Source organism: Asterias amurensis, chromosome 2 (assembly GCF_032118995.1).
Source record: "Asterias amurensis chromosome 2, ASM3211899v1".
Lineage (NCBI taxonomy): Eukaryota > Metazoa > Echinodermata > Asteroidea > Forcipulatida > Asteriidae > Asterias > Asterias amurensis.
In genome coordinates, this window is record NC_092649.1 from 25,833,847 (window position 1) to 25,846,770 (window position 12,924).

The window sequence follows — 12,924 nt, forward strand, 5'->3', positions numbered from 1 at the left end:
AACCCAATGTTACACCATACATCAGAAAGCAAAGGTAGGGGACATAAATTTATGTCCCCTACCCAACCAACCCAATGTTACACCATACATCAGAAAGCAAAGGTAGGGGACTTAAATTTAGGTCCCTTACCCAATCAACCCAATGTTACACCATACATCAGAAAGCAAAGGTAGGGGACATAAATTTATGTCCCCTACCCAACCAACCCAATGTTACACTATACATCAGAAAGCAAAGGTAGGGGACTTAAATTTAGGTCCCTTACCCAATCAACCCAATGTTACACCATACATCAGAAAGCAAAGGTAGGGGACTTAAATTTATGTCCCCCACCCAATCAACCCAATGTTACACTATACATCAGAAAGCAAAGGTAGGGGACTTAAATTTATGTCCCCTACCCAACCAACCCAATGTTACACCATACATCAGAAAGCAAAGGTAGGGGACTTAAAATTTAGGTCCCTTACCCAATCAACCCAATGTTACACCATACTTCAGCAGCCCTGATACTTCGGCTTTTAAGGGGCATGGCAGTTTTGCCTTGACTTTTTGTAAAAATTTAGGGCACCAAGGCAATTTTCAAAAATTTGGAAGGGCATTGGCCAATCATAAAAAGTTGCGATGGGCACGACGGCAGTTCGAAAAAAAAACCTCTGAGTTGCCTGTAAAAAATAGTTCTTCAAATTTTTCTATTTTCTAACTGTTACCCAATGAAAAAGAAAGCATTCATCTAACTCAACCAAATAAAGAACAACTACTTACAATACACAATAAATAATTTTTGTTCATACGTAATCCTACTACTGGTCATGCACGTTGTGTAGTTTTTCGTAGAGACTCTAAAATTCCCACGTAACTGCTCCATTTTGACATGATGTTGACAGAATAAATGCATGCGGTGCGCTACAACTATGCTATACATGATGGTACATCACATGTACCAAGCATGGGGAAAACCACTATCCCAGCATGCGCAGCACGTCGAGTCTTTGTCTCAAGGCGCTTAGCGTTGGTTTGCGTAATTTTACCACTAGAGGGCGTTTAATCTCACGCTATCTCTTTGTTCCGAAACGCCCTCTAGCGTTCAATGTTTCGAATATTTTTTTTGTCGCACGCAAAGAACAACAATTAACCGGCCTGAAATCTGCTGCTGTGCCTTACGTGCATAAAATTGGGGCCTATTTCGCTGCGTGAAATTTACACAGCTACGGGACTATTTAGCTTATTTTCGAACTTTGACAACGTTGAATATAATTTGTTTTGGGGAGGAAGGGCACGGCGGCAATGATGAGAAAAGGGCACGGCAATCATTGCCGTGAAAAATTGGGTTTTTGAAGGGCATTGCGGCAATCGGCAGGGGCAACGACGGCAATTGCCGTCGTTGCCGTCGTGAAGTATCAGGGCTGCATCAGAAAGCAAAGGTAGGGGACTTAAATTTATGTCCCTTACCCAACCAACCCAATGTTACACCATACATCAGAAAGCAAAGGTAGGGGACTTAAATTTAGGTCCCTTACCCAATCAACCCAATGTTACACTATACATCAGAAAGCAAAGGTAGGGTACATAAATTGATGTCCCCTACCCAATCAACCCAATGTTACACCATACATCAGAAAGCAAAGGTAAGGGACTTAAATTTAGGTCCCTTACCCAATCAACCCAATGTTACACCATACATCAGAAAGCAAAGGTAAGGGACTTAAATTTAGGTCCCTTACCCAATCAACCCAATGTTACACTATTCATCGGAAAGCAAAGGTAGGGGACTTAAATTTATGTCCCTTACCCAACCAACCCAATGTTACACTATGCATTAACTAGTTTGCAGCTTGGCCCGTATTACTTGACTACATGTACACATGTATGATTTTCATTTTATTTTTGATACTCCCAAACCCCACCCCAACCCAACATTTTACCTTCCAATGAAAGCAATGCATCTGGTCTCAAAAAGGTTGAGAATGCACTACACTTGCTCAGTCTGTTGTGATTAGTCAGTATGTAAGGGGAAGGAGTTAATGCAGGGATGAACACTTTCTTGGTGTTGTCCAAAATCAGAATTTTTACGTCAGCATGGTGAAGAAAATCAGCCACTGTTTTCCCCAGTATTAATAAATTCTGCTCTTTGATCTGTACACATACTTCTCTAGTGCTGAGGACATTGTTCCCCATAACTCTGAAAGTTATAGCTCCAGGAGTTACCAAAAGGTGGAAATGCAAGGATTTCTAAATTCCTAAAAAAATGTGCATCCAGACTTTCTGGTCATCAATAACTCTCACCCGTGTTGATTGTTACTTTTGAAGGTTATACAACTCTGAGAAAGAGCCTCTAACGGTAGAAGAGGGCAGACTGAAGAAGTTGACTGAACAGACCATCTGGTTGGAGTCATTGCAACCCCAGATGTCTTGGCTGTGTAGGGTGCAACGATCAGCAGTGTTGGTCGTCTTCAGGCTGGTCGTGTTCGCTTTAGGTAAGTTTAATTTCATATCCATTGTCACAACCAAGGGTTTACATGGTAGCATGTTGTGGCCAAGCTGTTTAGTTCAATAATACATGGTTTTTATATAGCGCTTTTTCACGGGGTGTCTCAAAGCGCTTCCGACATTACCCCTGGTCACTGGGCCTTAAATCATTCCTTAAACCATCTCAGCTCCCTGGGGAGTATACAGCCTGTGCGACAATTATATGCGCTACATGGCTAAACCAATCACAAGAACCATCTCTGCCCTCACAGGTACCCATTTACCCCTGGGTGGAGAGAAGCAATTATAGTTAAGTGTCTTGCTCAGGGACACAAGTGTCACGACCTGGATTCGAACCCACACTCTGTTGAACAGAAGCATAAGAGCTTGAGTTCGGTGCTCTTATCCACTTGGCCACGACACCCCATGATTCAGCAGTTAAGTGTTGGTTAGAATCCCGTTCATTACACTTGTGCCCCTAACCATAATTGCTTCCTAAAATGTTGGGATGGTGGTGCATTCTGCTCTACCAGCCAGGCTCCTAGTGGATGATATACATGGTTACATCCTTACGGACTACAAAGTGAGAAAACCTGTTTCAGCCCCGGGTACCCCTGGTGAAGGTTGATTTAGGTTGACAGCCCAAACCAGTTAAGTGTGTCCCTCACTTTTGGAAATGGCCATACGTTGCCTTATGAAGTTACATGTAGGTGATCTCTCATTCAAAAAGGAAACAAAAAGAAAGACGAGAAACAAAGGAAGCTCCCACAGTTAGGACAAATCAGTCGTTACGCAGCTCTATAAAAATTGGGCTGTGGAGCCCACAGTCTCTGTTGCGCTGGTCCTGGTGGTGGTGCACCTTCAAAAGATTAATATAATCTTTAAGATAAGTTCAGTGAAAGTGGTCTTTACAAAAAGAAAATGGCCTTGCTCCTTTTTCATGGATGAATAATTCTAGGCCTGGGATTTTCATCCCACCGCACCTCACAAAGAGAGTTTATGTACATGGTGTCTCTGCAAACCTCACTTGATTGTATTCCTGCCATGCAAAATTTGAAATTGTATTGAACATGTAAGCTTTTGATGGTTGTGTTTAACAAATTTACTACATGTGTGTGTGTATTTTGAATTCTACATGTGGTTTTGATTCTTGTTGCCCAGTGGTGCTGGTGTTGTGGCTGGTGTATAAGTACACAATGTATCGCATAAAGCGAGACAGGGATGAGAAGCAACGTATGCTTGAACTCGTGGATGAGATTAATGGTAAGTGCTGGTTCAGTTATTTCAGATTGACATCAAGAACTGATGTTATTAAAATGAGACCAAACAATTGACAGTTTATGTTCAATATCTGAAAAAAGGTTCAGTTTTAGAAATCTGTTTCAGACATGAAGAAATGTCTGCATATAAACATTGCATACATGTCAAAGACTAGCCTTCACAGTTGCTGTATCTCAACATATGTATAAAATAAGAAACCTGTGAAAATTTGAGCTCAATCGGTCATCAAACTTGTGAGATAATAACGAAAGAAAAAAACACTCTTGTCACACGAAGTTGTGTGCGTTTAGATGGTTGATTTCTAGACCTCAAGTTCTAAATCTGAGGTCTCGAAATCAAATTCGTGGAAAATTACTTCTTTCTCGAAAACTATGGCACTTCAGAGGGAGCCGTTCGCACAATGTTTTATACCATCAACCATTCCCAGTAACTCGTCACCAAGAAAGGTTTAAGCTAATAATTATTTTGAGTAATTATCAATAGTGTCCACTGCCTTTAAAGGGAAGGTATATATGTTTGTTAATCACTCTTAAACTCAATGGCAATGAAAACTTTTGGTTAGAAGCCTACAGTAGCTTACGATAGTATAAAGCATTTTGAAAAACATTTCACTTTTAAGTAAAAATAATAGAAAAACAAGAGCAAGCTTTTGTATAGCATGTTTCCTCCCTTCATACAGTATGCATCCCAAAACTTCAACTACAATATCCACACCTTGAATTCTGAGTGTGCAGATTTTGTTTTTCAAACTACCACACAACTTTTAGTAGAGTTAAGAAACGTTTACTTCCGTGTCCAGGGGTATGTGTTTTGGCTTCCCCTGTCCAGACATGGCCTTCCTGCCCCCTTGCCCTGCCCTCCTCCTACACGTGTCTCAACAGGTTGTTTACTTGGAGTCTAACAGTCTTAAAGTACAAGGTAGTGGAGGGGGGGGGTGGATTGGTTGCAAGAAGTCAAACCGAGGAAGTTGATGAATCTAGAAAAATAAAGAAAAATGAGCTGGAAATAACAAACATACCTTTAGAGGCATTGGACACTATTGGTAGTTGCTCAAGATAATTGTCAGCATAAAAACTTACTTGGTAACAAGCAATGGAGAGCTGTTGATAGAAACAGCCGTTGTGAGAAACGGCTTCCTCTGAAGTAACACACAACTGTACATGTACATGTAGTTTAAATTTTGAGAAAGAGGTAATTTCTCACTCAAATAAATGCAAATTATGCAAAAAAGCTTTACAAATCTTTCAACACCAACAGCCCCTCAAGCGTAATTGCTGTACTATTTATCAAACATGTAAAAACTCATCATGAGTACATGTATACCGTTGCATAATGTAGATTTTCCTCTTTTAGATAATGGACTACATGAACATGTTTTACAACAAATGCATTTCCCCCTTGTGGGGCGTAATGATGAATTATCTGTTAATTCAATTTCCTTGCAAGTGGGGATTTTGAACTTTGCGATGTGGGATTACTACATGTTTGATCTGGAGAGGTTTGCGATAACATCAGGAATTTTTTTTTCAATTCAATTCATTTTCAAAGTAACATTTCTTTCCACTGTTCCAAAAAAGCAGGGCTTGTCAAGTAAAAGAATGTACATCTAGCACATTACAACAACTAGACAATGTTTAAAAATAAATGTACTAGCCGAAACAAAGCAGTAGTTTTGGAACTTGAAAACTTAATTGAGGAAACAACAGTAGAAAATGTTAAAGCTTCTGTTTAAAGGTGGGGCCATACACCCTGTAGATTGATAAATATTTCCTAAAATTAATGACTATTGAAAACTCATATAGTTGTTGAAAACTTGGTATTTTGAAATAATATGAAGTTGTTTTACATTTGGTTAGGGGGACCACTGTTAAGTGAGAACACTGCCTTACATGTACTGTTACCAATACACCCATCCATTAGGCTCCGCCCATGGTGCACATGTGAGTAAGAACACATGAGCCTCTCCAATGCCATTCTGCACAACTCTGTTGCGCGCGACAAGCATACGCGCACGTATGTCAGATTTTATAGCGTCGGACTTTTGGTTGTGCAATGGGTTGTGATTGGTCAGTATGCAATGGGGCGGAGCTTAATGGATCGGTCTATTGCAGTCATTCATTATATCATCCACATTATAGTGTTCTTGAATTGCTCCTTTTTACATACATATTAAACCCTTTAATCTTGCTGCAGAGATGTTGAGAAGTCATCAAATGGCCTACAACAAGGACAAGAGCTTGTCTCCGTACCTAGCACTACCACACGTCCGAGATACCCTCATACCGCTTAAACACAGGTAAACACTAACTAAATACAACCATGTTTGTAACTCTTTCAGTGCCCACTTTTTGTAGGGGGTTTTGAACACAGTCCTGTGTTTTTTTAGGTTTTTTAAAATTATGTTATACAAAAATACATTTACATAACTCTTTCCCACTTAACAAATTGTTTCTTGCTGATGTGTGTTACCTTTCTAGGTACATCCAAAAGTCTGAAGTGTTTCTTGAGTGATAATGCCCTTTTATGATAACATGTAAGGGTCGTACACACAACTGTACATGTACATGACACTTTTTGAGTGAATAAAAAGGATCATACTTTTTTCATATGCATGATAATGGTGCCTTCGGTATACATACTATGTAAAATAGATCATACCTGTAAGACCTTGGCACTGAAAGAGTTAATACAATAACAACTCTTGGATCCATCAATCTTTTGTGGAGAATAGTACCTTGTCCTGGGTCTGAGTCAAATAAAATCTCATCAAATCGTATTTACAGATCTTTGATCTTCACATGTACAAGGGCTAATGTAGTTGGCTTAGTGGTTTCTTTCCCTGCCTTGCACCCCTGTGGACCCCAGTTTGAATCTTAACTCGGACCCGAAGCCTTGCATGTGAATTGGGTTTTCAGTCCCTAACTGATTGCGTGGGTTTCCCCGTTTTGTCTTATTCCTCCTACATTACATCTAAAACTGAACATTTCTTCTCTTTTCCTGTTCATCCTGTTGTTGTTGCTAATTACGCTTAGTCTTTCAAAGCTTTTGCGTAGTAGTACAGGAAAAACATTTTAGTTTCTGTGCAACGGATTTGACTGTAAAGAACTTCGTCAGGTCCTGTGGGGATCAGATTTATTTGTTCTTAAGGCTTTTCAAGAGGAAATCCAAATGTCTATTATAGGAACATTTCTGATGTTGCACCCAGCCTGAGGCAGCAGAAACCACACTGTCGTCCTTCTGTCTGTGTGTACTTTCCAGGCCAGATGAACTAGACCTCAATCATGAGAGAATATAAACCTCTTTCCTTCAAGAACTACTACAGGGTCTTATCCAGGGTTTCCCCTCCCCCCTTCCTCCAAGCAATCATCACATAGGGATGTCTTTGTCGTATTTTCTCTGGCAGCCCCAAATCTTATTTTGTCCTTATCTCCTGGAACCAGAGAAAGGTCTGTCACCCCATCCTACCCACGCTTACCCTGTTTTGCCCTGTCTTGCCCTGTCTGCGAATGGGAATACTTTTGTGTTTCTTTTTAAAATTAGCTTTCATTTTGATCGTTAACTTTTTCGAAAAAAGCAACTGTGGTCTAAAGCGTTGTACAAAAATTTGAATGAAGTTTATAACTTATTGAGAAACCTTCATTTCATGTTCTTGAAATACAACATTTTTTTTTTTTTTTTTTTTTTAAAACAAAAGCCTTTTTGGGGGGGGGAGGTGGGAGCAGTTCATATTCAATATGAAATATTCATACAGAGAAATATTTCTGTCTGAAGTACTTTCAAAAGAAGAAAATAACATTTAAAGACCATAAAATTCACCATGCTTATTTTTGGACTGCTACAGTGTAAACGCACACTAGATGCTAAGGTCCTATATTCATGTTTTTATATGAACTGCAACAAATTGAACAGCTTTTTTGTAGTTCACACTGAAATGGGACAATTCTAGTTTGATAAATTTTTCACAAGTTTGTGTTGTCAGTCAAATTCAAGGGAGTTTTCACAGGTTGGTTAACAATTTTGAGAGTGCTCATAAGTTTTACCAATGATGTGATGTGCATGCACCTTCTTCAAGTGGTCACACTGGATATACTTATATATTGTTTTGCTTATTGTCCCTATGTACTTCTCTACTTTGGGCCTTGAAAATCTCTTTAGATATACAAATGTCAATAACAAATAAATTATCCTTGTGAAATTTCAATCCAGACTGCCGCAGTCTTGACAGGGGAGAACCCCTACAAGTAGGTACAACTGGGTCAATGTACAAACTACTCACTTTGCCTGTTTGTGAAAACCAGAAAAACAGTTTTCTCTTTAATTAATCACCTGCACGAGATCAAGTGCTCAAGGACAAGAATTAGAATCAAGTTTCACTTCAAGTCGTAATCAACAACTCCTTCATGCGTGTCAGGAACTCGCTGAGTGTATCTCTTGTCGGAAGCAATCAAAATCAATATCTGTTTTTTTTTTAAAGGGTTTGAGTACTTTTTGTGTGACACAAAACAAAATGTCCACAGATTTACATTGAAATTACACGGTTTGAGCATAATGATGATAGAAAGCTTCACTTAAAATATTACTTGCTGGGGTGCTGTAGTTTTAGAGAAATGAGTAAAACAATAACACAAAAATAGTCTAGTCTCAGGAGACAAAAATTATTTTAGCACGACAACTTACATGTATTTATGTGGCTCTCCTGAAAACATTGCTCTGTGATTTTCTTTTTTCCCCAAAACATGACGACTAATCATTGAGGCTGAAAACTTCTACAGTAAATTATATTACATACATCTTCATTCTCTGTGAGTAGGGATTATGTCATAGCAAAAACCTTAATTATACAAAAGGTGTCTAAACCCTTTAACAAAAGAATTAAAGAAGAAACACAAAAAAACTTGAGTCTAGATTATGTTGCACTTCCTTGCTGGAGGCTTCTAGTGAGAGAGAAATCAGAGAGTTGTTGAGATCTTTCTGCACAAGATGGTAAAGAATGACAGATGGTCTGGCAGTGTGGATAATCCTGATTGACGGTACCTGTCAGTGCCCTTGTCCCCATCCTGACAGCTGAATGTGTGTCCCATCCAGTCAAAGACAACAACACAGCTAGACATCGTACACTGTTGCAGGCAGTTTCAAAACCAGGGTTTGAGATAGGGAACAGTGAAGAATTATTTCTGTCAACGACCTATTCATCTGCTTTTTATGTGGTAATTTGTCAAAATATTGTTGGAAGATGTCAACAGCTCGCCTTCAAAAGTAGAGGAATCCATGGTGTAATAAAGCAATTGTTGCATGCTGTGTGATGGGGTTCACACAAGAGGGAAAATGGCACCCTTGGACTTGTCTTTGGAGCCTTATTGGGTGTCTGAAACTCCATGGACCCCATTGGCCATCACAGCGTGTAACAGTTGTATAAATACATGCTCTGCAACCTGATGACCGTTATAGACAGTTTGGTTGCAGTTGGTTCTTGCTTATAGTCAGGGACATTTCAATACAATGCATCATCAATACTAAGGGAATCAATGTGTGGTGAAGAGGTTTTCAACTAGTGGTTTAACCTCAATGAGGCCTGGTTCTTGATAATTTTACCGAGACGAAGTCGAGGTAAATTATCAAGAACCAAGCCTCGGCGGGTTTAAACCACTAGTTGAAAACCGATTCAACACACTTTGATTCCCATTCATAAATAACTTTACGGTCAAAAACATCAACCCTTTTTGGTCAAAAAGTAAAATAAATGCAAAAATTATAATTGTTCAATGATTTCTTTCAACACAACACCCCTCCAGCTATGAAATGGTAAGGCCCTCGGGTAAACAACTCTTTATAAGGGAATGCTGTGCGCGTCGCGCGTATCATGTGATGTGGAACAACTGTTTCAGCCGTTGCTCTCAACCAATAGGAATGAAGAAACTGTCTTAAAAGCACAGGTGCAAGCTCGCGTGTCACGCCCATGTTTCAACACTTCTTACTGGTTATAAACAAAGGTTTATACACAATCCAATAGGAATAGCGAAACTGTCTGAGGTATTTATGAACGTATGTTCAGTATGTACTTTGGAAGGGTTAATAAAAGTTGACTCTAAAACTTGACACAACTTTATGTACTTAAGAATTAGGAACCTTTTCCATTTTCACCTTAGTAATCTCCGTAGATGCTTACAATGTTTTGCATTCACACAACTTTAGTAAAGCATTTTGTGTTGAAAATTTTGCAAGACTTAGTGCGAGACTTGGTTGTAGACCAACAAACATCATCTTGTTAATATCAGTGGACTGGCAGCGCAATAGGCTGTGTTAAACAAGAGAGATCCATCGTACGTACTGCCACGGAGGTTGTTTTACATGTGGTACGCTGGATGGCAACGATAGGATGAATAATTGCTTAGCATAAAGTACATGCTAAGCACTGTTTCATTATAAGAATCATACATGTTCATGTGGCCGAATTCTGCTTAACGTCCTGCATGGGTGATTCACGTCCAGACTGAACACGTTTCCTGTCTTCTAGCCGTACCAGCCTTGGTTACTAGAGTAGCGGTATATTTAGCGACTAGTCCGGCACACACTCAAGCTTTCTCCGCTGTAACCCCCCCCTCCCCCTGCTCCGTCACCCAATCAATCAGGGGAACAGATGGGCTAAGGGGTACCCAGCCCGAGGAGGGTGTTGAGGGGGCAAATTAGGAGCAAGAGAAATTGCTTGTGACAGGCCGAGTGTGTTGGCGGATATTTAATGAAGTAAAAACCCTAACATTCAGAGTAATAACTTCACCTTCTGAGGTTATTGCGGCTTCATGAAGTGCATTCTGAATTGCTATTTTTTTCCTTCTCTATCTCTCTTTCTGGAGTCGTTTGGGAGGAAGTCGGCAATTAATGTGTTTTTTTGAAATGTAGAAACAGATAGGAACTTGACATTTAAATGGGAAGAGCCTGACCATTACACACTGTTTATACAACTTGGTTTAGAATTATTGAGCTCACGCTAAGGCAATTAAGAATCAATCTTTCGATTCAGTAATGAACTCTTCTTCCACGAAGTATAAAAAGAAACTGTGTTGTGGCAGTGTTTTACAGGCTCCCGGTTCTGGAACTCTTTGTTTGTCTGTAATTTACTAAAAATACGGTTTTGCCCTGAAGGGTCTTGGAGGAAGTCTGTCTATGTGTCATCCATATAGTGTCTACAAGTCTATTATGAAGAGTATGCATAGTACAATGTGTACTATAATATTCAAGCAAACAACGTTTCAGGCCGTGAATGTATGTTCTAGAAGGGGCACTTCTCTGTGTACTATAATATTCAAGCAAACAACGTTTCAGGCCGTGAATGTATGTTCTAGAAGGGGCACTTCTCTGAGGAAAATGTAAACTTTGTGTTTGAACTTTGCAACCGACACCACAGCAAAATCACCGCGCACAGCGGCAATCACTGTGGCTGCTGTTAGTTATTTTGAGTACTGAAGTGTGGCAAATTTTGCATAGCAGCATGGCTGTACAATGTGTGTTTTTCTGTTTTTATGGCATAAGATGGTGTTCTTCAGGAGGCTGGTGAATGTTTTCCACATTCCAATCAGATATTTAAGTGGCCTACCCCCCCCCCCCCCCTCCCCTTGAGAAGGGCTTTGCCGTGGTGTTTTCGGCAGTGGCTGATGAATGTGCCACAGCACCTTGTCAAACCCTTACAAGGGTCTATATAAATAAGTGTCATAATTCACAAGAAAAATTCAAAACCTGTCTTAAAAAGTGCTTCTCTTTATTCAAGCACCTTATTAATGGAAACCTGCGCTATACAGACCTCAATATGATTGTAGTGTTGTAATTTGGTAGTTGCTTTTTACCTTTGTATTTAGCGCTTTTGGGCCATTGAGGCAACTTGGCGCTTTATCTTTTTTGTTATTTTTGATATGTTATTCCTTTAGTAAATATCTGTCAAATGACTCTGTCCTACAGACGAGAGAAGCAGCGACTCTGGGACAAGGCCGTCCTTTTTATCAACACCCACGAGTCACGTGTACGGATGGAGACACAGCAAATTGCCGGGGAAGAGTTTCTAGTCTGGAGATGGATTCTACCGTCCCCGGTGGTCGCCTCGTTCACTCCGATGACCGAACTGGTGAGATTCACTGGCCAACTATTAAAGTCCACGGTTAACATGGGGCCAATTTTATAGAGCTGCTCAAGCACAAACAAGATGCTGAGCACAACAAAATTATGCTTACCAGAATACCAACCAAACTACCATGTCTTAGTACTATTTGTGATTGGTATCCTGCTCATTTCTGCTTAGCAGAGAGTTGGTAAGCATTATTTTCTGCTTAAGCAGCTCTATGAAATTTGGCCCTAAAAAAAACAAGAAATTGTTAAAACCAAGAAAGGGGAGAGCTGACTTTGTCCAAATCAGCTCATGTTGTATCCTCTTATGTTTTATATTATGACTTGCCTGTAACAGGTAATACCACCTTTTAAATTTTCTTTCAACCTTAATTTTTTTTTTTTTTTTTTGTTGGATTGCAAGGTTTAATTTTTAATGAATACAACAAAATACACCAAATGGTGAGATCACTTGTTAACTTTGAAGTACAGGGTTACCTGATTTTTTTTTTTTTTTTTTTTTGTATGGGGGGGGGGGACGAGGACAGAAGAGAGCTGACTTTGTCCAAATTAGCTAGTATCCTTATTTGGTCAATATTATGACTTGCCTTGACTTTAGTCACAATCATTGGCTTACAAAGACACCAAATGAGCAACATACATTGTATACATGTAGCTATTGAGCAACTCTTTGCTGATCTTGTTTTCAACACACTTAAGCACTTTTTCTTCATCATTGGCTTAGAGATTGTTAATTGATAACATTGAGATAACTGCTACCTGTACATCAGTGGTTCTCAAACTACTGTTTGTAATTTGGAGACAAAAAATGTACCCAGTATTGTGGCTTTGCACTGTTGTGTTTTGCTGCATTAAAGACACTGGACACTATTGGTATTTGTCAAAAACCAGTCTTCTCACTTGGTGTATCTCAACTTATGTATAAAATAATAAACCTGTGAAAATTCGACGACCAATTGAGCTCAAATTTTCACTGGTGTGTTATTTTATGCATATGTTGAGATACACCAACTGTGAAGACTAGTCTTTGACAATTACCAATAGTGTCCAGTGTCTTTAAG

The 12,924-nt window shown here is 39.5% G+C and overlaps 1 protein-coding gene across 2 annotated transcripts in view; it reads left to right on the forward strand.

Annotated features, from left to right (window-relative positions):
* Positions 1-12,924, forward strand: part of LOC139954403 (inner nuclear membrane protein Man1-like) — a 42,970-nt gene that overhangs the window by 16,482 nt on the left and 13,564 nt on the right. For both annotated transcript variants that reach the window (XM_071954190.1, XM_071954191.1), the window contains exons 6-9: positions 2,312-2,478; positions 3,632-3,733; positions 5,945-6,047; positions 11,702-11,864. In XM_071954190.1, the coding sequence (XP_071810291.1) occupies positions 2,312-2,478; positions 3,632-3,733; positions 5,945-6,047; positions 11,702-11,864 (535 nt within the window). The remainder of the gene's footprint in view (positions 1-2,311; positions 2,479-3,631; positions 3,734-5,944; positions 6,048-11,701; positions 11,865-12,924) is intronic.